This window comes from Apis dorsata, unplaced genomic scaffold (genome assembly GCF_000469605.1).
Source record: "Apis dorsata unplaced genomic scaffold, Apis dorsata 1.3 scaffold_29, whole genome shotgun sequence".
Classification (NCBI taxonomy): Eukaryota; Metazoa; Arthropoda; class Insecta; order Hymenoptera; family Apidae; genus Apis; species Apis dorsata.
Window position 1 is genome coordinate 397,108 of NW_006263331.1, and position 23,626 is coordinate 420,733.

The 23,626-nt window shown below is 28.2% G+C and overlaps 9 protein-coding genes across 12 annotated transcripts in view; 3 read left to right on the forward strand and 6 right to left on the reverse strand.

Moving 5' to 3' along the window:
* The window catches only part of LOC102672093 (DE-cadherin), a 36,809-nt gene extending 34,949 nt beyond the window's left edge, over positions 1-1,860 (reverse strand). Inside the window, exon 1 of one of the 2 annotated variants that reach the window (XM_031511390.1) lies at positions 1,318-1,860. In XM_031511390.1, coding sequence (XP_031367250.1) covers positions 1,318-1,411 — 94 coding nt within the window. In that variant the 5' untranslated portion in view covers positions 1,412-1,860. The remainder of the gene's footprint in view (positions 1-1,317) is intronic. The other variant, XM_031511394.1, reaches the window with a different exon arrangement.
* Positions 1,861-5,660: 3,800 nt separating this feature from the next.
* On the forward strand, positions 5,661-8,212 carry LOC102672470 (zinc finger protein 845-like). Of its 2 annotated transcripts, XM_031511404.1 has the most exons (4): positions 5,661-5,931; positions 6,009-6,134; positions 6,218-7,905; positions 7,985-8,212. In XM_031511404.1, the coding sequence occupies exons 1-3, from the start codon at positions 5,779-5,781 to the stop codon at positions 7,880-7,882; spliced, it is 1,944 nt and encodes a 647-aa protein (XP_031367264.1). In that variant the 5' UTR covers positions 5,661-5,778; the 3' UTR covers positions 7,883-7,905; positions 7,985-8,212. The 2 variants fall into 2 exon arrangements, with proteins under 2 accessions (XP_031367264.1, XP_006608206.1); XM_006608143.2 differs by lacking the exon at positions 7,985-8,212 and having other exon boundaries at positions 6,218-7,965.
* On the reverse strand, positions 7,931-9,788 carry LOC102672234 (ornithine aminotransferase, mitochondrial-like). The gene is made up of 5 exons (XM_006608141.2): positions 9,318-9,788; positions 8,935-9,239; positions 8,631-8,831; positions 8,312-8,537; positions 7,931-8,215 (listed from the first exon to the last, which is right to left on the reverse strand). The coding sequence occupies exons 1-5, from the start codon at positions 9,691-9,693 to the stop codon at positions 8,049-8,051; spliced, it is 1,275 nt and encodes a 424-aa protein (XP_006608204.1). The 5' UTR covers positions 9,694-9,788; the 3' UTR covers positions 7,931-8,048.
* Positions 9,789-10,382: 594 nt separating this feature from the next.
* Positions 10,383-12,493, reverse strand: LOC102671099 (ornithine aminotransferase, mitochondrial-like). Its single transcript, XM_031511385.1, has 4 exons — positions 12,428-12,493; positions 12,004-12,299; positions 11,516-11,843; positions 10,383-11,444 (listed from the first exon to the last, which is right to left on the reverse strand). The coding sequence occupies exons 1-4, from the start codon at positions 12,491-12,493 to the stop codon at positions 10,851-10,853; spliced, it is 1,284 nt and encodes a 427-aa protein (XP_031367245.1). The 3' UTR covers positions 10,383-10,850.
* Positions 12,494-14,335: 1,842 nt separating this feature from the next.
* On the forward strand, positions 14,336-15,742 carry LOC102673358 (cell division cycle-associated protein 7-like). Its single transcript, XM_006608150.2, has 3 exons — positions 14,336-14,547; positions 14,676-15,353; positions 15,437-15,742. Exons 1-3 carry the CDS (start codon positions 14,488-14,490, stop codon positions 15,593-15,595), a joined length of 897 nt encoding a protein of 298 aa, XP_006608213.1. The 5' UTR covers positions 14,336-14,487; the 3' UTR covers positions 15,596-15,742.
* LOC102673046 (methyltransferase-like protein 25) lies at positions 15,402-17,343 on the reverse strand. Of its 2 annotated transcripts, none has more exons than XM_006608148.2 (5): positions 16,762-17,343; positions 16,263-16,614; positions 16,078-16,175; positions 15,686-16,016; positions 15,402-15,572 (listed from the first exon to the last, which is right to left on the reverse strand). In XM_006608148.2, the coding sequence occupies exons 1-4, from the start codon at positions 17,326-17,328 to the stop codon at positions 15,783-15,785; spliced, it is 1,251 nt and encodes a 416-aa protein (XP_006608211.2). In that variant the 5' UTR covers positions 17,329-17,343; the 3' UTR covers positions 15,402-15,572; positions 15,686-15,782. The 2 variants fall into 2 exon arrangements, with proteins under 2 accessions (XP_006608211.2, XP_006608210.2); XM_006608147.2 differs by having other exon boundaries at positions 15,402-15,575.
* Positions 17,344-17,444: 101 nt separating this feature from the next.
* Positions 17,445-17,952, reverse strand: LOC116185933. The gene has a single exon (XM_031511607.1). The coding sequence runs from the start codon at positions 17,899-17,901 to the stop codon at positions 17,497-17,499; it is 405 nt and encodes a 134-aa protein (XP_031367467.1). The 5' UTR covers positions 17,902-17,952; the 3' UTR covers positions 17,445-17,496.
* LOC102672824 (SWI/SNF complex subunit SMARCC2) lies at positions 17,728-23,157 on the forward strand. Its single transcript, XM_006608145.2, has 8 exons — positions 17,728-18,084; positions 18,214-18,435; positions 18,768-18,887; positions 18,959-19,072; positions 19,130-21,074; positions 21,189-21,487; positions 21,586-22,050; positions 22,789-23,157. Exons 2-7 carry the CDS (start codon positions 18,319-18,321, stop codon positions 22,045-22,047), a joined length of 3,057 nt encoding a protein of 1,018 aa, XP_006608208.1. The 5' UTR covers positions 17,728-18,084; positions 18,214-18,318; the 3' UTR covers positions 22,048-22,050; positions 22,789-23,157.
* Positions 22,189-23,626, reverse strand: part of LOC102672682 — a 2,909-nt gene continuing 1,471 nt past the window's right edge. Inside the window, exons 3-4 of the mRNA XM_031511590.1 lie at positions 22,773-22,978; positions 22,189-22,664 (exon numbers count right to left, since the gene is read on the reverse strand). Of these exons, the coding sequence (XP_031367450.1) occupies positions 22,442-22,664; positions 22,773-22,978 (429 nt within the window). The 3' untranslated portion in view covers positions 22,189-22,441. The remainder of the gene's footprint in view (positions 22,665-22,772; positions 22,979-23,626) is intronic.

Consider the following 23,626-nt stretch of genomic DNA (forward strand, 5'->3'; position numbering starts at 1 on the left):
AAAGTGTGGGGGAGGAGAAGAAGGGAATTGACGAAAGGGGAAGGAGAACGAGAGGAAGTTAAGAGGGGAAGAAAGAGTAAGGGAGGGAAAAATCCGAGGAATGTACCAAGAGAGCACTTTGAAATCGGTTGCCAGTGGTTTAAGATTACGCCGAGTAAGGTTCCTCGAAGGCCTCTCTCGAATCTCTCCTCAAACCGAATCCTTATGCGGCCGACTCGGCGAAATGGAACGCGACCCTGATTGCAACTCCACATTTATATCTAAACGAAATTCACCTCAATTAAATCTAAAAAAATAACGTGTTCTTCTCAATCTGTCGATCATCGACAAAAAGGATTTTCATTCTGTTTTATTTCTTCTTTTTTTCAATTATATTTCTCCACTTTGTTAAGATATACGATAATATGTATGGATACAAATTTGAGTTCAAAAACTGTTTTTCCCTTTAAATTTTATCTCTTCTTATTTATCGCAACTATTCAATTTATTAAATGATTAATTTCTAAATTATAATATATTTCTTAAAACAAATAATATTCATCTATTAATAATCATAATCCATTAATTAAATTGAAAGAAAAAAAAGAAATGAATATGTAAGAAAATTTTTATAGTTAAAGGTACTTTCTGGTCAAACACCTCTCTATTGAAATATTACTTTGAATGTAACTTCGTTCTCTCGATTTTCTCAGGGTACGCATTTCGTATCGCACGACACGATACCTTGCTATCCGATATCTCCTACCAAGAAAAACAGAGCGCCGCTACTGGTTTTGCGTTACGAAAGTAGAAAGAAGACATAGTTTGTGTGACCAATGCAAACCAATGACCATTTTATCGGATTCTCAAGTGTTTCTTCGTTGACTGAATTTACTAGTACATTTAAGGAACTAAAAAAATATACGAAATACAAATATATATATCTAAATATATTCAATCAATTTTTGTTTTATGTTTCGAAATTATCAATCGATATATTAGCAAATTAATAATTGAAAGAAAAAGAAAAAGAAAAAACAAAAAAATTTTTGTATAATAAATTACATTCGATTTATATAGTGTTGGAAAATCTCGAGACTATACTTATGAACGCGGCCTAAGGCCCCAGTTTACCCCACCATCGTTGCATGGTTGGCCTCGTCGACGTACTACGAACAATCGCGCATGCGCGACAGAACAAAACGTTATAAACATACGCATCGTTCTCATTCTCTCGCACACGCGAGTACTACACTACAAACGTATAAGTACACATGCATGTATACACAGGTAGAAAAGCATCACGATAATAGCCTTTGAAAGACACGATCCACTCACCGAGAGTTCCACAAAGAAGCAGAAACGACAGCAAAAAATACTGAGGCCTCGCCCAGGTCCGTATAATGTGGTTGCTAGTAAGTTGTCGCGACATGTTTCCTTTCTTGCCCTTGTTATTCTTTTCTTCCCGGCTGGATGTTCTAGCCGAAGCAACCACGTTGTTGCTTCTTTTTCCTTATATTATTTCGCAGGTTCACCTGAATTTCTTTTTTTGTATCAATCCTTATACCAACTTTCAACGATTGTTAAAGTACATCATCACCAATGCACATGGTTCTCATGATCTCTTTTCTCTTTTTCTTCAAATTTTTTTGCTTAACACGATAAATAAAACACCCGTTACACACTGCACTTAAAAGGACTATTCGCTTTGAACCGAGGACAACACGAAGCAAACGCTACCCTCGAAAGACCGACGCCACAGAAACGCGCCTACCCGACTGAACGGCGAGGACGCGCGATTCGTTCGCGGTACCCTGTGCTTTCTCGTTGCCTGCGTGCTTGCCTGTCTTGCTTACTTGCTTGCCTGTTCGCCTGCCCCGAATACCTACCCTCCCTACCGTCTCTCTCCTCACCCTATTCTTCCCTTCTCTATGTTCTCCCCGCTCCTCTAGCCCCACATTACCAATCCCGTCACCAGCATACAAACAGTATTCCCCCACTTGCTAACTACTTGTTGATCGTATTTCAGGGACGGATAGTTGATATATTGAGCCTCGGGCTTTAATTCTTCATTATTTTATCTAATGATTCATTTCTACTTATATATATTTATTAAAATTATTATTTTCTAAATCATTGTTATTATAAAAAATTTAATTATTCGCGGGAAGAGTATAATTTTTTTTATAATTTGTATTGTATATTATATAAATCACAAGCTCTTCGATGAGTTGTGAATGAATTATATTCGATATATATAAGATATATATAAGAACATATATCTATTCATGCTTTGTGAATGCTTATTTTCTTTATTTCTTTTGCATTTTTTTTCTTTCTTCTCTATTTTTGTTATTTTTTTTATTTTTTGTGCTCTTCGCATTTTTTTGATGAAAATGATTACATTTTTAGAAATTTAAAATAATATATTTAACAGTTACACCATGGAATTATCACATTGTTTTCTACTTAAATTAATGCGATTGATCAATAATTATTGAATATAGAAGAATATAGAAGAAACTGTACAAGTCATATGTAAAGTAGTTCTATGGTTATCTACCTGTTGCCGCAAGCGTGGCGACCAACAGACTTATACTGCAGTATAAAACAGTATAAAACAAGAAACAAAGATAAAAATCGATAAAAAATAGACAATATCAAATGAAATCAATATAATAAATAAATCGTTATAAATATTTTCGAATATGAGTATAATGAAAATTAAGCTTTCGAAAATATATTAAAAATTTCGGTTTCATTAAGTTCTGCAAAAGTTTATTATTTTTGTATTTTTTCAAAAAATATTTACATTGTAATGTTTAATTTTGTTTCTTTTATGTTTTAAATTATTCTTATATTTTAGATATAAAAATGAAATTAATTGTGCAATGAAGTTTTAACGAAGAGCTTGCTATAATCCATATATGATATTTGTCTTATCTGTTTTTGCAATATATATTATGCTGATAATAGTTGCAATGTTGATTTTTGCGGATTATTATAAAAATATGACATTTAGTTATGACAATTTTTATTTAGTATTTTTATTTTATATATATTTCGATATTATATAAAATTAATTTAAAACAATTAATTTAAAATATTTAAGCACAAACTTATTACGAATATAATTTATTTTCTTCTATGATATAATAATATCAATTATTACAATCTGAAAAAGATAATCGTCTATTTTTGATTAAATAATATGAGAATATCATGGCCTGAATCATTATCATTTCAATATCAGTAATAAGTTTTGATTCCTTTCTTGTTCTTTATAATATCTCTATAATGCATAAATATTTACATAATTATTATCTCTTAATCTAAATTATCTATTAATTGTTAGTTATTTACATTTTACAATATCCAACCAATATTTCAGATCGCAAGAAATAATTTTTAAAGAAATTTTAAGAGCATTCTTGAATATATCTATTAAAGGCCATTTTTCGCATAAGTAATAAAATAAACTGGAGAATTCATACGATTCTAACCTGAAAATAAATTGAACTTAATGTAAGTATAATACATTACACAAACGCATATAGATATTTAATTCGTGTGTAACGATCAACTATACATCTTTGCTTATGAATAACGTATTTGAAGGTGAAAAAGAACTTTTGTTGAAATATATTTCGCGTCTGTTATCAAAGAATAATTTGATAATAATCAATTTAATTGTTACATTCGGAATAGATGACAATATTGATTCACATATCCACAGAGAATGCAAACATAGAATTTTAAATCTTTGAAAAGTATACATCTCTTTTATATTTGAAAGATTAATAGATCACTCGTGTAATATTTAATATGTTCGATTTATTAATAATATCGATTATTCTTCGATTAATCAAAAAACATTAAATATTGTACTAAGTACTATATATATATGTGCATCAAGCATAATATGTTAAAACCTATTGTTAGTTATTCAAAGAAATATATTCAAAGAAATATAATATATTCAAAGAAATTATAATTAAAACAAAAAAAAAATCTTTCTTTTTTTATAAAATACCATGAAACATTCTTCGGTTGTACAGGTTATTTTTTTAAATCGACGAAAAAAAACATAAAATAATTTGTAATACTAGATCAACAAAAGACACAAAGGTTCAAATTAATCGGGTTCGGACATAGGACTGTCATGAAATTCTGGAATCTATAATTATAGTTGCTAATTGGACTATTCCAGGTCCTGTTTCCCATCTATCTATATAAACTTGTTCAATTCGAAATACTTTGTTATCTGGTTACACTTGTTTCTCGGTAAAACTCTTCGAATTTTATTTCTTGTAAAAAAATTCAAACATAGAGAATTAGAAAAAGTAATCATTAATAAATCCTGTTGCCATTATGGACGTAAACTTCTTTAATTATACGAAGCATATCAATTAATTTTACTTTAATTTTTATCTAGTTTTTTTTTCACCGAATCTAGTTCTTTCTTTTACTTTCTTTTTTACTTCACAATAATACAGATTTTCAAAAAAGAATTTTACATACAGATTCAAATTTGATTCAAAATTGAAGATTAAACCTTTATATATATATAAGTAAAGTATAAAATAGATGATTACATGTCGAGTTGCGTTTGACTATATCATAAAATTTCTCTGATCATATTGCATGGCGACAGTCTGCTATTTATTTAATCGCCCATATTTTATCGATGGTAATATTATTTATCGAATTTCTATCACGCCAATATAGGTAATTAAATCGCGCGTTTCATTAACGATAGAATTAATGGACGAGGATTGAAATCATCCCAGAAGGGGAAAGGGGAAGAGAGAAAGGATAATCCAGGAAGCAAATTACAGAAATATTTGCAACAATTCTAACTGTTGAATCTAATTGTTGAATCTGTTAATGTACTTTTTCATGACAACAATATTAACAATATTTTGCAAAGATATAATAAATGTAATTAAAATCAGCAAATTCATTAAAAGAATTTTTTATAAGCGCAAATAACAGATTATGATTAATCTATAAAAATTCTTTTATTTTATAAAACATACATAGCTTTACGATGAATAAATATAAAAATGAAATATTAAATTTTCGATAACGACAATGTTGAATATAGTTTACTAGTTGTGCATTCACCATCGATATATTTCATTGATCGTTTTAGACAGTTTTGAATGGAAATTATATACAGTCTGTACGATCGATTGTACGTCATTTTCTTTTCTATCAACTTTTTAGACGACTGTCTACTTGAATTTCCATGCAATTACATTATCGTATGTATATATGTTTATCTTTTTATCTGCATATTTATTATTTATTTCTTGTATAAGAAACTATTGATTGTAAATAAATAATATAAATTTTATAAAATAAATAAACTTTATTAAAAAATTGTATCTTCATGTTATATTTATTATTTTTATTATTTTGTTTTTATTCGTTTTTATTTTCTTTCGTTTTTATTTCCTTTTTCTTTTGTAACCAATATCTATATTTTCCAAATTGTATCAATTTAAAATTCGCAATTCGTAAGATAATCGCAAGATAATCGCAGGATCAGATGAAAATCGAAAAAAACTAAATAGAAGGAAACTGATAATTTTGATCGTTTAACGACATCTATTATTAGTAATATTTATTATAAAGAAATCTAATGAAAACAAATTTGATTGCTTAGCGACATCTATGATCTATTATTAAATCAACAAAAAGATGGCGCAACTTGTAAATGTCAAAACAAAATGTTAACCTATCAATCAAGATAGTTTTGTGTCAACTTTTGAGGTTACTTGTCAGATTATAACAATGTTTATCGTTACGAAAGAAATTGACAGCGAAAACATCGGTAAATTATGCCGTACATGTTTAAGAGAGGATGGTGACAAAATGGTTTGTTTATTCGTGGGACCGGCTGAATCATCCCTTGCTGCGAAATTACGATCTCTTTCATGTCTCGAAGTAACAAATATTTTTGTCGAATTCATAATTTTTTTCATAAGAATTTTTTTTTATCATTAAAATTTGTATTTTATCAGGTTTGGCAGGGAGATGGCCTTCCAGAAAAAATGTGTAATCGTTGTGTAACAAGAGCAGAATCTGCTTTATTATATAGAGAACAATGTCGAGCAGCAGATAGAGCATTAAGACAAGCCCTTTTAAAGGTAATAATATATGTATATGTATCATTGAGTTTTAAAAAGAAATTTTTATTTTTGAAATACAAATATATTTTGAATATTTGTAGGTTTCTGGTTTGACTTCATATGCAACAGTATCTAGTTATAAATTATATCAACATAATCAAAATTTTGCATCTATTCAAAATTCTCATAAGACTTTGAAATGTATAGACTGTGGAGCAATATATACAAATTATCAAGAATTCTGTGCTCATAGTAGATCACATTTGCCCTTTGTTCAAGACGATATACCTATGCAACATATGCATATAGTAGAATCGCAAAATTCATATTTAAATTTTAACTTTGGTCATCTGAGTTCCAATTGTTTAACTAATGAAAATCTTCAGCATACACAATCATCTCCATTGATTAGATCAAATATGATGCAAATGATTCCAATAAATGGAGAAAACCCTAGTCGTGCAGCGTGTGCTTTACACTGTTCCTTATGTAATCGCACATTTACCAATAGAACTCAATTAATGAGTCACAGTATCACTCACAACTCGGAGAACATAGAAGTACCCTGTGATAATGAAAATATAGATATCTGTGAAAATTCTAATCAAATTCCGCAAAATTTAAGTTACGAAAGATCGATTAATTCTGTTGGAAATTCTATTCAGAATTTATCTTATCATAGATCTGCAACGAATGATAACAACGAAATGCAAAATTTGGGTTTTCCCGAAAATATGGATTTAGGAGACGAGGTTCGAGAGGGTAGCCCGCAACGGATACGAAATGCCGCAATATCTGATTCGGAAAGTTATAACATAACTGATTATCGTGCAATAAAATTTGCGAAAAGTCTCGAGCGCATCGACAACAGGGAGAATATCAATAGATATCAATCATGTTCTTCGAATTTGAATTATAATAAACAACAAATCGAAAACGAGCAACATTCAGAAAATTTACAACATATACAGATAAAAAAATACAAATGCGAAATATGCTCTAAATATTTTTCACAAAAATCGAAATTGTTAACGCATCAATTATCGCATTCTGGTCAACAACCTTTCAAATGTTCTAATTGCGAGAAAGGATATTCGTCAAAAAGCAAATTAAACGCGCATATGCGATTACACACGAAAATTAATGTACATCCATGTAAAATATGTGATAAAATATTTTCGTATCCATCTTATTTACAAGAACACTTAAAAACACATAAACAGAGTAGCAATAGCGATATGAGAATCGAAGAAAACAAAACTTTTGAATGTGTCAGTTGCAAAAAGAGATTCCGTCTATTGAAAAATCTTAAAGCTCACGAGCGGCTTCATACTGGCAAAGATTTGATGCGATGTGAAATATGTGATAAAACATTTAGTCGTAATTACAATTTAAAGATTCATTTACGAACGCACAAAACGACGAGACCTCATAAGTGTGAATATTGCAATAAATGTTTCGTTCAGAAAGGTAATCTTGCGGAACACATAAGAATTCACACAAAGATAAAACCTTTTGAATGCAAAATATGTGGAAAGCATTTCTCACAGTCGAGTCACTTGAAAAATCACGAGGCTTCCCATACAACTGTTAGGCAACATCAATGTCGATTGTGTGGAAAACGATTTAAATTAGCTAATCATTTGAAGAGACATTTGATTTTACATAATGGTGCAAAATCATACAAATGTCATCAATGTAATCAATTGTTTTCACAAGCATTTAGTCTTACGAGACATTTGAAAAGACACGATTCTCACGGGTAATTACATGTAAATATGACTTATATGTATGTATATCATTTTACAAATATATAATTCTACATAAATATACTTTTATAACCTTTTAATCGTTAATTTTCTTCATAGATTTTCGAATAAGAATTTTTAAAGTTTTAAGAAGTTTGATATTTTAACAAAAATAAAGGTAAGTTCATTTATAATTTCTAAGGACGGTAGTCATTATATCGAGACCTTCTTCGAGTTGTTCTTTTGTGATTACGAGCGGAGGTGATATCCTTAATATTTGTCCATGAGCGGGTCTCGTTAATAAACCTGCTTCTTTCAATTTCAAACAAATATCCCAGCCTTTAGCAAAATCTGTAAAATATATTCGAAAAAGAAAATAGTAAAATAGATATATGATATATGTTATTTTAAATATATAGATTTATAAATATATAGATTATTAAATACCTTTGTTAATTACCAAGCCACCTAACAAACCACGACCTCGAAATTCTGTCACTATATCTTTCGGAAGTTTTTCTAATGTTTTACGAACAATTTCACCAAGTTTTTTCGCATTTTCTGCAAGATTTTCTTCTTCCAAAATTTTAACTGCCTCTACGGCCACTCTATTACCAAGTGGACTTCCACCGAATGTACTACCGTGACTGCCAGTTTCCAAGCATAACATTATCTAAAATAATCGAAATAAATAAAATTAAAAATTTTTATTTTCAGTTAGATTAATATATTTATAATAATTATGTTGATACATGATTATTCTTACGTGATCATCCGCTAAAATACCAGAAACAGGATACATTCCTCCAGATAATGCTTTTCCCAATATGAGAATATCTGGTCGTTCATTTTCATGATCTACTGCTAATCGTTTACCCGTTCTACATAAACCAGTTTGAATTTCGTCTGCGATCCATAATATATTGTATTTAGTGCACAATTTTCGTACACCTTTCAAATAACCATCCTAATAAATAATAATAATATTTTGAAAAACTTTTATTATTTTATATATATATATATATGTGTATATATATATACAAGTTTCATAAAATATGAAAATAACTTACATCAGGTATTACGACGCCCGCTTCTCCTTGAATTGGTTCCATCATAAACGCACAAACTGTTTGATCCTGCTGGAATTTTTTCTCTAAAGCATCGAGGTCATTGTACGGCACTTTATCAAAACGAGGAACGTAAGGTCCAAAGTCGGTGTAACAATTTGGATCTGTGGATGCGGACAACGCAGCTATTGAACGACCCCAAAAATTGCCTTTCGCAAAGACAACGGTTGCCTGATCCGTAGGTATCTTTTTAACTCTGTAAGCCCAACGTCTAGCCACTTTGATAGCGGTATCACCTGCTTCAACTCCTGTAAAAATATAAATTCGTATATTTTCATCTTTTTTATATTTTTTTTGTTATTAATGTTTTCTTTTTTATTTCATACCGGTATTCATCGGCAAAAATCTATCCCATCCTAAAAGTTTGGTCAAATATTCTCCTAATGCACCATGAGGTTCCGAATAAAAAGCTCTGGATGTATGAGTAAGCTTTTCCACTTGTTCTTTCATTATTTTTACCAAGCGTGGATGACAGTGACCTTGACTAACAGTTGAAAAACCTGCCAGAAAATCGAGATACCGTTTTCCTTCGACATCCCACAAATGGACACCTTCACCTTTAGTGAGAACTACTGGAAGTGGTTTGAAATGTACGCCGCCATATTTATTGTCACGTTCGATCAACTCTTGCGTATTCAAAGATCTTTTAAAGTTCACTTCTTTGGTTAAACCGAAGATTCGTAATCTCATAGTCGAGTTCATTTTGACAATATTCGAATGATTCGTAAAGACTCGTTAAGATAGAGATTCTATTCTCACTGCATTCAATTTCGAAGTCCATCTTGCATTTATATCAAGGTTTGAAGAGAAAAAGTAGGGGAATTGTATACTTGTTATCTATACAAGATATAATTTGATATTGTCTCTTGGATTTAAAATAAGTGTCAAGTGATATAGCTGAAGAATCTTGTATCTGATAATAAAGTAGCGGGGGACATTGTTTATTACAGCACCAACATATTAAACCAAACGAAAAATTGCAAACAATTATATCATAATAATCTGATCTGAAACAATACGAACATCATTTATCTTTTTTATTTGTTTTATTATTTTTTTCACAAGAATATAAAACGATGAAAACAAAACTTATAATCGTAATTTATGCTATTATAATAGAATAAAGTTAATTATGAAGTTTAAACCAATTCAAGATTATTTAATAATAAAATAATTTTCTACTACTAGTAAAAATATCATTGATCTTTTTTAAAATTTAAAAAGAAAATTAAAGTAATATTATCAATATAGAAAGAAATTATCAAATATAAAATATTTCTTTTCTCGTTTCTATTTTTATTTGTCAATTCTTTATTCTTTTTAAATGAATAGTTCTTTTTCAATATTTGGTAATAAAAAATCATTGTATATGATGCATATTAAACGAAATGATTCTCATTATTTAAATTTTTAACTTTTTGTATATTTATAATGTGATTACAAGTTTAAAACATCTGACAAACGTCTGAATAAACAATTACAGAATACAGGATAAAATCGTATCATACGAAGCTATTAATAACACGTATGTAACTTATAATCAAGCAATTTTTCTGTCTTCAATATGCACATGGTAGATAATAACTTCAACAGCTTTTAACGATATTTTTCTCTTTAAACCTGTTTCTAATTCAATTTGATTTCAATTTCGTGTCGTGTTGTCTGAATTTGATCAATTTTCACAAAGATCCACGTATTTGTATGATGAAACAGGTTTGAAGGAAAAAAAGAAAAAGATAAAATGTAACTTAATAATGTTCATCAACAAGATTTATTAAAATTTAAAACACATATATAATTATTTACTAAATATATACATAAATTTAAAACGTATACGTATACTTATATGTATATGTGTATCATTTAGAGAATTGATTAATAACTCGGGAAATAATATCCATAGATTCTCGTATTTGCGATTCAGTTATAACCAGCGGAGGCATTAATCTGATTACGTGATTCTGTGTCGGTTTCGCGATTAAACCTTCATCTTTTAATTTTAAACATACGTTTACAATATCAATTTTATCATTGATAACTATACCGTTAAGTAAACCTTTTCCACGAACTTCATTAACCACGTTTGTTGGAAGTTTCTTAAGTTCAGATCTGACAATATGTCCAAGTTTATCAGCATTTTCTGCTAATTTCTCATCTAAAATCACACGAAGCGCTTCAATAGCGATTTTGCTCGCTAAAGGATTGCCACTAAAAGTCGAACCGTGTTCTCCAGACTTTATAGTCAACATCACAGAATCATTGGCCAATATACCCGATATTGGATAGAAACCACCTGACAGAGATTTACCCAAAATCAAAATGTCCGGTTTCACATTTTCATAATCCACAGCTAACATTTTCCCTGTTCTGCCTAAACCAGTTTGCACTTCATCAGCTATCCACAACACGTTATATCTTGTACATAATTCTCTAATTCCTCTTAAATATCCATCCTTATGAAATAAATACGCAAAATTTTATTATAATGATTACAATTACAATTACAATCATGATATTTGCATACCTTTGGTATGATAACACCAGCTTCTCCTTGAATAGGTTCTACCATAAAAGCGCAAACATTAGGATCTGTTAAAGTTTTTTGAAGACTCGAGAGATTGTTAAATGGAATTATTTCGAAAGGCATAAAAGGACCGAATCCACGGAAAGAAGTCGGATTCGAGCCAGAAGATATCGAGTTCATTGTTCTTCCCCAAAAATTACCTTCTGGGAAAATAATTTTCGCCTTATAATGTGGTATACCTTTGCGATCATAACCCCATCTCCGTGCCAACTTACAAGCTGTTTCACCACCCTCCAGTCCCGTGTTCATAGGAAGCCATTTATCATATCTAAAAATTTGATACTTGATTTAATTATATATTTTCGAATTTCAAGAATAGATTACTCCTAAATCTATTCGAATCTTGAAAGATATCGCGTGTAAACATGGGAGAATAATTGGAATGACTGGCAATATTAACTGGAATATTAACAGAGATTTTCATTTACCCAAAAATTTTCGTAATGTATTCTTCTAATTCTCCCAATGTGTTCGAATAAAGTGCTCTTGAACATAATGTTAAGACTTTCGCTTGATTTGTCAAAGCTTTGTAAATTCTTAGATGACAGTGACCTTGATTAACTGCAGAAAAACCGCTCAAAAAATCATAGTAACGCTTGCCCTCAACATCCCACACAAAAGGTCCTTCCCCTCTGCATAAAGCGATAGGAATTGGGTCATAATTATGAGCGCCATATTTTAATTCGCGTTCGAAAACTTGTTTCGATGTTAAAGTTCGATGACCCTATGATCAGAATTCAAGTATAGATAATGTACTCGATGAAAAATTATTTTGCTTTTTTTTCGTATCGTAATTACGCAATCGTTATCATAATTTACGGTTTATTTATCAGATTCAATAATTTTTATTACCTGATATAGCAAATTGAAAAGATATTTCTTCTTTTTAGATATTGTATTAATTTTTCTATATATCATTTTTCCGTACATGCGCTTCCCTTTTCAGAGATAAAAAAATTTATTTGGCTATAATAAATGATTAAAATTAAATCGTTATTTCCAAAATTCAATTTAACATTAGGTCATTATTGCAAATTAATATGGGACAACATTGAACTCGTGTAGCTCGCAATATATCAATGTATTATCCGACAATAGATACGGATTCATGTATATTATGATTCCTATCTACTTGAGAAATTGGTTCCAAATCTATATATTTTTTTTTTCCTTTGAATACATAAGAATTTACAAAAAATAACATTATCAAAAAGAATATTAATATTTACTAGAAAAATTATCACGATTGTGTTATCGATGTAAGAAAACAGACTATCATCAATACGATGCTTCACATTTGTTTGAATTATATAGATAGACCTTATCTTTGTGAAAACCGATGATTGTATTAATGAAATCTATGTTACCAATAATCGATATAGCGATAATCGATTATTCGAAACTATTTTTCTTTCTTTTCTCTAGAATCTATCTTTATCTGAATCAATTTTTTTTCTATTCTTTTCACTCTTCTAAAAATTATTTCATATTAGATTTTTTCAACAGTTGTCAAATAAAAAGTACGATGTGATATGATGTATACATAGATGTATCATACATGATTAATAATCTTACTCTTTACTCTTATTCTATTCATTCATATATATATATATATATATATATGTTACGTCACATATACTTTTCATATTGAAGATAAAAAAAACGATATTGTTATATCAGCTTATCAACAGTGAAAGTTACGTTTATTTGAGTCCAAAATTCCAGGTTATTTGTATTTGAAAATAAATATGATAAGTAGATAGATGTTCTATATCAAGTACATCGAGTAATCTCGATTTATTTCAATACAAAACAGTTTTAAAATTTTTTAATTATACTATAATATATTATAAAATATTAAAAAAAAATTCATTGCTAATAATTATTTATATCAAATATATTATAAATCATAATAGATTTTACGATGTGAATATAATTTCTATCTATGATTATTCTTCTCTTATATATTTCAAAACGATAAATATTCACATTCTGTATAATAAACACAAAGTAATATATATATTGATAAGATATTAAAAATTAACAAGATATTATAACTTGAATTTCATATGAAAAAATTTCCTATATGAAAGAAAAGCATAAATAATATGGTTTCGCATGTTTCTTGGTTTTCATATGGTAAATTTTACTTAACTTCAATATTTTTCAAATTAAAAATTTTTCAATATAAATAAATAGTACTTTTTTAAAATATGAACTATATTGATAAGTACAATAAAAATTATATAATTCTATTTAAAATATTAAAATTGACTTTCATATAATTTCTATATATTCATAGAAATATTATTAATGTTATATAATAATATATCAAACAATTTTTTGAAACATTTTTTAATTATTAATTAATTATTGTATCATTTAGATTTGTCGAAATATTGAATGAATCATAATAAATCGTATATACTGAACATATTTATGTTCTTTCTTATATTTCAGTTTCAATTACATAATAATAAATAAAAAACACGTTTATATATAAATTTTATAATTTAATATTAAATATAAAAATATAAAAATATAAAAAATATAAAAATATTATATTTTAATTATTACAATCTCTAATCTCTTTATATAAAAAAAATTATCTTAAAATTTATAAAATATTTATAAATTTATAATTTTCGTCTTAAAACAATTCAGTGATTCTCTAATAAATATAAACTAATAAATAATTGAAAATATATGTATTTATGATTTTTCTCAAAATTATATTTATATTATAATAATTTATATAAATTACCAACTAATTTTTCCCGCCAAATTTGTCAACACGCCATAAAAGTCCGTAGCATTGGTGATACGATTCAAACAAATTTTATTCTTTCTAATATTTTAAATGTATATATTTACTTCGTGTGAAAAATTGATTTATCAATTAAATTTTTAACATGAGTGAAAATGATTATGATGAATTACGCAAAAGAAATATAGCCGAAAGAAATGCCGTCGTAAGTACTTTTGCATATAATTTAAATTTCTAACCTATAACTAATCAACTATATTATAGTTTCTACTAATCATGTTTACTAATAAATTACTTATATATAACTAATCATGCTAATATTTAACAAAATAGTTTGCAGAGTTCTTTAAAGATCTTAAAAAACAAAAAGACGAAGTAAAAGAATTGGATAAAAAATATAAAGATGTAGAAAATTCAGAGAATGAACCACCTAAAAAAAGACGTAAAACTATTTCTAATTCTATTGATAATACTGTTAGAATTAAGAATGTAAAACTTGAATTTCGTAAGAGATATAACACTAGAAGTAGAACAAGGAATCAAATTAAACACAATATTTCAGAATATGAGGAAGATTTAATTAAATCCAGAAACAATAAACCTAAATTGCAAGTTTTATTTCCATGGGCAAAACCTTTTCAACGATCAATTGATTTAATGAAGATAGGAGTTTGTGATGTAGATGAAGAGGAAGAACAGTATAATAGTGATGATTCGTATGATATAACTAAAAAACGAGTTTATAATGTAAATAAAAGTCCATACGATCCTGATAACATACCATCCGTTGATGAAATTACGGATGAAATGTTAAATAATATTGCAGAAAAAAGTTCTTCAAAACAATATTGTAAAATAAATGGAACTTGTTGTCATCAGTGTAGACAGAAAACATTGGATACAAAAACAGTATGTCGTTCAGGAGAATGTGTTGGACTAAGAGGTCAATTTTGCGGACCTTGTTTAAAAGGACGATATGGTGAAAATGCCATTGACGCATTGAAGGATCCTGTATGTTTTATATTTTTATATGCATATATATATTTCTATAATTATTACTTTTCAATAATTATTTTATTGCAAAAAATTTACAGAATTGGGCTTGTCCACCTTGTCGCGGTTTATGTAATTGCAGTATATGTAGAACAAGAAATGGTTTACCTCCTACTGGAATTTTAGCTCCTCTGGCACAAGAAGAAGGATATTCGTCTGTTATGGATTATCTTCAATCTGCTGAAATCAATGACACTTAACTTCATTACTAAGAAATTTACATCTAGAAGATAATAAAATTCACTCCTAATAAATATTTTTTATTAGGAAATATATAACATTTAAATTACTCATATTGTATATGAAAATTTTTTATAAGTATATTAAAATTATTCTTCCTATATTGACATTGTTTGTTCCTTCATTCTTAAATCTTCTTTTTCATTATTATTTTACTGCAATGATACCATAACGTCTTGGAGATAACATAGGATCAAATAAACGTAATATCGCAAATTTAGAACATTGATTGCTCTTTTGTAAAAATATCATTCTATCCAACATGATAGCTGCCTCTAATACAAGACCAATGTGTATTCTCAACATTTGGAATATGTTAAACTTTTTCATTAAATGTGCATAAAGTTGAAATATATCCGTTAATTTTTCTCGTGATGGTATCTAAAGATATAAGAATTCTATTTAAAAAAAATATTCATCCACTATATAAAAATTTTATTACCTTTTCTAAATCTATTTCAATTTTTGAGAATGCCCACAAAGCATAAGTTGGAAAATCATGTAAAGGTCCTCCACGGCCTACTTTAGCATTATAAATACCTATTAAAAAAAGAAAAGTGAAGTGTACTATATAAAAAAAGAATAATAATGTAATAATATATTAAATTAATATAAAAATAAATATACCTAAGGAATGAAAAATCACTTGTAAAATTGCTCTGTAGAATAATGATGAAGATACAAATTCATTCTTTATAGTTCTTTCAACAGATTGTTGAGCTAACATCCTAGCATTTTTAGAAAAACTAATCTTTTTATTAAATGTTTCATTTGTCAAATGATAACAACAAGGCACTATACACAAAATATTAATATCTTTTGTATTTAAAAATGTTCTAATAATTGAATCAGTAAGAGAACCACAAGTATGTAAACCAGTTAATATAAGATTTTTATTTATATTCCAATCACAAAAATTTTGTTTTATCATTTTTATATAATCAGTATTATCATTTATTTCTTCAACTACATAACGTATCTAAAACAAAATATAAATTATCAACATAACATAATATAACATAATATAACAAATAACACAATATAAATATAATTTATCTATAATTTGTATGTATTTAAATATTGCTTTTTCACGAAAATTGAATATATATTTAAATATTATTAATACCAGCATTGGAGAAAGCATCAACTTCTTTTGTAATTTTTTTTGCCTACAGATTGCTCCATTGCTACATAATTGTGAAGAATCTATTGCAAGTACAGGTACTTTATGATTTTCTGCTAAAAATGTTGATAAATATGCTTTGCCAGCACCAGCATCTATTACTAAATTATTTGTTTTTGCTGCAATTTCCCCAATAATGTTTCCAAGGGATACAACTTCATGTAATTTCTTTGCATTTATAAATTCTATCTTAATATTTTTATATATACATTTATTTGAATTATTAATATAAGGTAAAGTGTTTGCAAAATCTTCTGAATTTATTTCTATAGAACATGACTGCAAAGATAAAGATTTTGCTAACTTTATAAAATTATTTAGCATAGGAAAATTGTCATTTTCTGCCCAAGTAATCCAATTCAATTCACTCTTTTCTAATTCTAATCTTAATGTTTCTGGTAAACATGTCATCCATAAATTTTCAGTAATAAAATCAACTATATGACAATTTATTAATTTTTGATAAGTATTAATAAAATATAAAATTTTATCAAAATGTTTATCATACATAACTATATGTATACATGTATACATGTAATATTACATTTAATTTAATGCAATATTGTATAAATTTTCTTAGAAATATGTTTTATTTTATTATTTATAAAAATAATAAAAAATCAAAATATTAAAGAATATTATTTGATTTTATATTTATTCAATCATAATTCTGCATAATTAAAAATCAAGTTTATCTGTTTCTGGATATGGCGCATATATTTTTGTTAATGCACAAAACTTGGCATATTTAAATTTAATATTATCTATAGTTTTTGATATATCTATTGTCTCATCATTGTATTTAGGAAAATTATAAATATCTTGTAAAAGTTCTTTTGCAATCCAAACACCTTTCTCTAAATTACATTTATTTGCACTTAAATATTGTTCCAAAATACCGCTATAATATCCTAATTGTGCACCCAACAAACTAGCTTTGTGATATCCAAAATGAAATCCATTTACCAACTGCTTTTTGCCAACCTCAAAACCTTCTTTGTAACCTATGTATTGGGCATTTTCTTCGGCAAATAATAAATCTTCGAACTTTTTATTAATATCAATATCTTCTTTATCAGACATAATTATTCAATATAACAATCTTATTCGATTTATAACCTATAATATAATTAGTACTGTAGAAAGAAATAGTAAGGAAGTTAGATTACCAAATAATTTCGAGTCATCGTATTTAAAATCATGTTTGCCAATTGAGAAACCACTATCTGCTTCATTCGTGGTTAGCAGTAAATATTATCAGTTAAGGTTATATATGAAAAATAAAAATATGTTTTTGTTTTTTTATTAGAAAATACTTATTTATAAATTATAAAAGATTTTTAAATTCTTTAGAAGAAAAAAATTTACGATTAAATCAAAATATTTTTATATTAGAATAATATGGCTCGAAGCAACTTCAGAGGTGTGTCATGTTTGCAAGAAACGCGGTGTTCTTTCTTGTATCATATCCAATAATTTTTAAAGCTAATTTTGTAAAGGATGCTCGCGTTAGGACCTAAAAAGGACGGTGGACCCAATACAAAATTTTTTGAGTCCCAGGAAATTCTTACACAACTTGATGCAGTTAAACAGTGGCTTTTGAAAAACTGCAAAAAGGTATATCTAAATGCCCGGCGTCCAATAATACAATCAATTTATTAGTTTGTATAATATGTTAGCATTTCTTAATATGAATTAGTTTTTATCTATTTCTTAAAAAATTTTATAATTTCATTTATTTTTAAGTTACTGCAAAGAATAATTTATTTTATCTTTTTTTTTATATATATAAAACTACATAAATAATATATATACTCTTATATGATACTCATATAATTAATTCAATTTTATTCAATATAATGTATGTATAAAAAATGTATAATATGTTATATTTTAATAATTTAAAATATTTTCTTCATATAATATTTTTTATTTTTTATAATATTTAGTATGTCCAAACGGATCCTCCAACTAATAAAAGTTTAGCTACATTAATCGTGCAATTATTGCAATTTCAAGAAGATAATTTAGGAAAAAATGTTTCAAAACCACCAATGACCAGACTTCCTGTATGTATTTATTGATTTATGCAATTAAATATTATTTTAAAAAATAATTAAATTATTTATAAACTTTCTAGATGAAATGTTTCTTAGATTTTAAACCAGGTGGTGGTTTATGTCATATTCTTGCTACTGCATATCGTTTTAAACAAGAACAAGGATGGCGTCGATTTGATTTCCCTGTTGGAAAAGTAAGTATGATATTATAAATATAATTTAACAATAATACACAAAAATATTTTTTTTAGTCAGGATCTCGTATGGATAGAACAGTAGAAATGTTAATGGCTGCTGAAAGAGCTTTGGTACAGAATCGATGTATGATTATACCAAGTGTATATGTGAGACCTGATGTAGATAAATCAACAGCTGCAAAAGTGAAAGAAGCAGTTCGTCGACATCAAGGTAGTATTTCTGAAAATGAGACAGATGCTACACACATAATTTATCCTCCAGTTGATCCTATGGAAGAAGAATATGCACGACCTTGTATGAGACGAGAAAGATCTGTTCTTCTTCATTGGTACTATTTTCCCGATAGTTACGATTCTTGGACTACATTAGATCTTCCTTGGGACTTTCCAGAAGGTACACTTACAAATACAAACATGAAATCAGTATACAAAGTAGCCGCAACATGGGCATTAGATTTAGATCAATATAACGAATGGATGAACGAAGAAGACTATGAAATAGATGAAAATGGTCAAAAGAAAATACATAAATACCGACTTTCGGTAGAAGATTTAATGGCTCAACCGTCTCATCCTCCCCCTTCAGCGAAAAAACCAAAAAGAAAACGATCTCCTAGTCCATCGCCGAAACCAGGAAAACGTAAAAGCGCAAGAGCACCATCAGGTGTTCAAACTTCATCTTCATCATCACTTGCGACTCCGAAGAAATCTCGCGGTGGTGGAGAAGAAGAAGACGATCTCACTCAAGGAATGGAAGATCCACCAGCAGAACCTCGAATTGTAGAAGTAGTTGCTACTCCTACAAATCCGCCGGTGACTGGGCAAGGTAATATTCCAACAAGTGGCAATACTTTAACGACAACAGGTAGTAAGAAACAAGATAATGAACTTCAACCACTTAAATCTGGTAATATGGCGGATTTGGATGAACCTATGGAAGGAGATAAAGGAAGTTCGCAAAGTACTCAAGATAGAGAAGAACGAGATGCAAGTAAAGAAAGAGGAGAAGGGAATAAAGGAGATGAACCAGAAGATAATGTCACTGAACAAACACATCATATTGTTGTTCCTAGTTATTCTGCTTGGTTTGATTATAATTCGATTCATACTATTGAAAAAAGAGCTTTATCTGAATTTTTTAATGGTAAAAATAAATCTAAAACGCCAGAAATTTATCTTGCATACAGAAATTTTATGATCGATACCTATAGATTAAATCCTACAGAATATATTACATCGACTGCTTGTAGGCGTAATTTAGCAGGAGATGTATGCGCAATCATGCGTGTACATGCATTTTTGGAACAGTGGGGACTTATTAATTACCAAGTGGATGCAGAATCAAGACCAACACCCATGGGTCCACCTCCAACATCACATTTCCATGTATTATCAGATACTCCATCAGGTTTAGCTCCAGTTAATCCGAATCCTCCGAAAACACCACAACCTTCAGCCGCAAAAACATTACTTGATTTAGAAAAGAAATCATCCGGTTTGGGAACAGAAGAGAAAACTTCAGCTGGAGTGATGGCAAATTTTGGGCTAAAAATTGATCAGTATTCGAGAAAACCGGCAGTTTTGAAGAACAAACAAGCTGCCGGTGCTACTCGTGATTGGACAGAACAAGAAACACTTTTGCTATTAGAAGGATTAGAATTACACAAAGATGATTGGAATAAAGTCTGTGAACATGTTGGTTCGAGAACACAGGATGAATGTATTTTGCATTTTCTACGACTTCCTATAGAAGATCCTTATTTAGAAGAAAGTGGACCAGAGGGTTTGGGTCCATTAGCTTATCAACCAGTACCATTTTCTAAAGCTGGCAATCCAGTTATGAGTACTGTGGCATTTTTGGCTTCAGTTGTTGATCCTAGAGTTGCTGCAAGTGCAGCCAAAGCTGCTATGGAAGAATTTGCAGCTATTAAAGATCAAGTACCAGCTGCTTTATTAGATCAACATTTAAGAAATGTTCAAGCTAGTGCTAATTCTGATGGTAATTAATCTTTTTCGTAATTTTCTTATAAATTTCTTATAATTTTCTATTAATAATTGAAATAAAATGAAGTTTTGTTATATTAATTATATTAATTATTTTCGAATTATTTAGGTAAGTTTGATCCAGCTGCAGGATTAGCACAATCAGGTATAGCTGGGACTGGACCACCCGAACCTCCTGATGATACAACACCACCTTCAACTACAGGCGCTACAGTTACATCTCCACATTCGGCAACAACAGCTTCTATGGAAATGAAAAAGGAAGAACAAGAAAAGCCTAAAGAATCTGAAATAGATCAAAGTCAATTGGACATAACAAAAAAGGAAGACGAATTGAAAGAAACCGAAGAAGATGCAAAATCAACTATGGATGCTGAAACTATGGAAGCAAAAGAAAAGAGAGATAAGGTGAATAATTATTTTATATTTTCATATTTGTTAAATATTTCTATAATATAAAATATATTTTTATTTATTTATATTTTTTTTTTTTCATTATCATATAGGTGGTGCGAGATGCTCAGCTTCAATCTGCAGCTGCAGCAGCATTAGCAGCAGCTGCCGTTAAAGCAAAACATTTAGCAGCTGTAGAAGAACGTAAAATTAAAGCTTTGGTGGCGCTGCTTGTTGAAACACAAATGAAGAAATTAGAAATTAAATTACGTCATTTTGAAGAATTGGAAACGACGATGGAACGAGAACGTGAAGGCCTTGAATATCAACGACAACAACTTATTACTGAAAGACAACAATTTCATTTGGAACAATTAAAAGCAGCCGAATTTAGAGCTAGACAACAAGCACATCAGCGTTTAGCTCAAGAACAACAACAACAACAACAAAATCAACATCCTGCATGGCAACCTACTGCGCAACAACAACAACAACAACAACAACAACAACAACCACCGAGTCCTCAAGCATCAGCCCAACAACCACCATCACATACACCTCCACAACAAGCATAAATTGTGAGTTATATTATATTCATAAATTATAGTTATTAATTAAGATAATAATAACGAAATGTAGATATTGATAAAGCATATGATATGAAAATATACATAGAAAAAAATATGAGTAAAATTTGTAATACTAAGTATTTTTACAATATTGAATAATGTTTGTTTTATTTATTTTCATTTAATATAATTAGATATTTTGGACGAAATTTTGCATTATATAAAATGCCAAATTTTTATCGAAATTTATATAATTTTTAATACGCGTAAATATTATTATATTAATTAATATCATTATATTAAACAGTACATTACATTAAAATTAATTTTTATAATTTTATAATAACATAACAAAGGTATTTTCTAAAATAATATTTATAAAGATTTTTTATAATTCAATTTATAAAGCATGATTATGCACAAGCTCCAAAACTAAATCAGTCATAAGTCGAGCACATTCAGCTCCTTCTCGTGGTGGTGCTCGTGTATTTTCTTTTCCTTTATTGGTTTTTGATTTTTCATACAAATCTGGAGCTTCTTCACTTTCGCATGTACTAATTGGTAAAATATCCAATGCGAGACCTACGCCAAATCGGCCACATCGTCGCATTTCTTCATTTAATCTATACCATGAATAATAAGATTAAAAGTGCTTTAAAAATATTCGTTTAACAAATTTTTCAATTACATTTTTTTTCTTCTTTCTACGAACATATTGCAATATTACTTACAGTTCCCACATCACAGATGGATCTTTTGGTGGCTGTTTTGGATTAAGTGTATGTAATGAAGACATTAGATGGAAATGATAATGTTGAAGAAGTTGTGTCATGTGCGCTCGTCTAATTTCTCCACTTGCACAACAGTACAACAAATTCGCAAGATCAAGGGCAAGTGAACCAACTCGAGTTAGTTGAAAATCAATTAAATAGACAACCTGTAAAGTCATAATGTTAATCGTAATTTAAGATTTGATTCAATTACATTGTAATATTTCCAATTTCTATTCCCTAAGTTAACATAATTGAAATTTAATATATCTTAATATTCATATTCGTATTACTTTTACTTCGCAAATGAAGTAAAAAATGATAAGATATATATTTTTACACTATACTTATGTCTATTTTTTTCTTTTTTATTTCAATAAATTTTAATCAATATGGGAATAGAATCTATAAAAATATCCTATTTCATGATAAGAAAACATAATTTATTTAATACTATCAAGTATTACTATCAAGCATAATACTTGAAAACTGAATAAAACTAAATGACTTATTAAATATGAACAATTTTTATTTTGACAGAAATTTTATGAATTACAAGAATGTTTTTCTTTAATATTCTTTAATATTAAGATAATACTTGTACAAGACATATAATAAAAAATAGAAAAATCATAATATGCTGAATATCTTAAAATTAATAAATAATTAATAAATAATAAAATTATACTAAGAAACATTATTTCTTGGTTTTTTTATATATAAAATTAAATAACATGCATGCTTAACAAATACTTTATATTTTAATATAATAATATACATAAAAAAGATATTTTTATTTTTTTTTTTTTTTTTTT